The following is a 2284-nucleotide window of genomic DNA, read 5'->3' as shown; positions in this document are numbered from 1 at the left end:
CATAACGTCACAAAAAAATCGAAAATCGAATATACGTAACCCGCGGAAAATCAAAATTCGCGATACTTTTTGAACAGACTTCGTACAAACATGTTCGGTGCCTTTTTTATATGAATTTAACATTTATTTACAGAAAAACGAATTACATGTTAATCCTAGAAATAATGTCGTTTATTTGATTCTTTGACACATTTCTGCCACCTTTCAAGCAACTGGCGAATCCCCTGTCGAAAAAAAGATGGCAGTTTTGAGTCGATAAAGTTATTAATGCTTTTTTCGACCTCGTTGGGAGATTTGAAGTGAGAATCAACTGGGTGATGCTGCAGTGACCGGAACAGATGATAATTTCCAAGGTCTGAGGAATAAGCCGCATGAAGAAGAATTTCTCAATCCAAGCTAGAGATGACTTGTAAGGTTGCTCCCGCCGTATGTGGCTACGCGTTATCGCAGCAGAATGTCTAATTCCTGTCTAATTCCATTGCTCGTAAAAAGTCTATCTTGCTTAAGTGCGTCGCTCAATTTGATCACCCAAAGCGGAATAAATGATTTCGGTAGTCTGAGCAGTATTTTTATTCAATTGGAACACAAAAAAGATGTAGTGCCTCAGATGCTCCTTTTCGGACGACATCGTGATAACTACTGTTTTCTGAGATTATGTCGGTAAGGCTGTCAAATATTATAGGGCTTCTTAAAGCTTAAAGTTGGCACTTTCAAATTATCAGAAGGAAAATTTTTTAATTTGTATCAAAATTACAAGACGTTAAAAATAAAGGCACCAAATTTATTTATACCTAATATTTATTACATAATATATATTTATATATTGTTTCTTTTTAAAATATGTTATATATGTTGTATAAAATATATTTATATATTGTTTCTTATTAAAATATGTTGTATAAGTTAGGGAGTTCGGATTTTATCAAATGAAAAAAAAAAAATAGAAATGGAAATGATAAAATTGAAAAGATATTCCTCTCAAATCTTGTCTTTCATGCCTTCCTGGTATTTTTCAATTTCTTTACCTTCCCAGTGATGATTTTTTACTTTTGACAAAAACCTAAAATAACCATTGACATTTTAATTTAAAATAACAGGAATTGTTATGTGTTTTTGGTCACATAAATCGAACATGTCGAATTTCGTCAAAGAAATTCTCTTCTAACCATACTTAATGACTGATTTACGAGACTCACTTTTCCTGAATTTCTTGTAACAACGTTTCCTCTTTCTCCGTGATGCTGTTACGCAGTACGTCTAGATTCATTTGTAGCTGCTTCGTGGTTTGTACTCCGACCAAGTGGGTGTCTATATTTATATATTGTAGCGAATGCCATATCGCCAGTCTAGAAAGCTCTACACCTTGATCCTGTATCGATATTTCATAACTTTTATTATTATCAAACAACTATTGATTAGTCGAAATCTCACATATACAGTGGCTCAAAGATAGGTTATTATTTCAAATTTTCAAAAATTTTAGTACAATCAATGTGAAAATAATTTTAAAAATATATTACCTGTAAAAAAAATTAGAAATTTTTTAAATCAGTAACCGAAGTTTGAATCTGTATTTCTTTCACAATCAATAACATGTACGGAATAGAACACGCATTTTAATTGATAGATATCTTTTTTATTACACTCGTTAGATATATTTTATATTATTAACGTGCCTTGCAATATTGTGCAGCATTTGCACATTGCCTTTTCGTCTCGTCAGAAGCAGGATGCCAACTTGGTGGTCCGTTATTCGTTAAAGCGCCCATACAAGGTAACGCGGCGTTAATTAGACCAATATTATGTTTCTAAAATAGTGCGAAAAGTATTAAATTACGTAGTTAATGAATTTTCACTATTGAAACTGATATGTATCACGATAAGCGTAGCGCAGAAAATCGAACGAACCTTGAAAAACGGGACGTACTGCAACAATGTATCGTCAATCAGAGTAAGTCTCGTATAGCTTAATACGCAAGAAATATTGATGTTGCTCCTCTCAACGCACTTTTTCAACACGGATACTGGATAACCCGTAATGCCGATGTATCTGGCCTTACCGATGGCTACTTGCCTCGATAATTCCGGCAAGGTTTGTGTAAGTATTATCTCTAATGATGGCGCGAACTCGATATCGTGGACCTGTAAAGTTCATAGTTGAAAGAAAAACATGTTCGTGATAACAAATTTATATACATATACAAGAATGAATCAAATATAAACGGGCCTTTTGCAAAAAAAAAACCATATATTATTCAAAATCAAGTCTAATTTACATTTTTCT

The 2284-nt window shown here is 33.1% G+C and overlaps 1 protein-coding gene across 1 annotated transcript; it reads right to left on the bottom strand.

Annotated features, from left to right (window-relative positions):
- Positions 1–849: 849 nt before the first annotated feature.
- LOC106751467 (L-galactose dehydrogenase-like) lies at positions 850–2148 on the bottom strand (the record flags this gene model as incomplete). The annotated part of the gene is made up of 4 exons (XM_014632367.1): positions 850–1060; positions 1197–1369; positions 1677–1808; positions 1909–2148. Coding segments are annotated over 4 exons (627 nt in total), but the record flags the coding sequence as incomplete, so codon positions are not given.
- Between the last annotated feature and the right edge of the window lie 136 nt (positions 2149–2284).

The sequence above is a fragment of the Dinoponera quadriceps genome, unplaced genomic scaffold (assembly GCF_001313825.1).
Source record: "Dinoponera quadriceps isolate SergipeBrazil2010 unplaced genomic scaffold, ASM131382v1 scaffold13765, whole genome shotgun sequence".
Classification (NCBI taxonomy): domain Eukaryota; kingdom Metazoa; phylum Arthropoda; class Insecta; order Hymenoptera; family Formicidae; genus Dinoponera; species Dinoponera quadriceps.
This window is presented reverse-complemented; position numbering and strand designations above follow the sequence as displayed.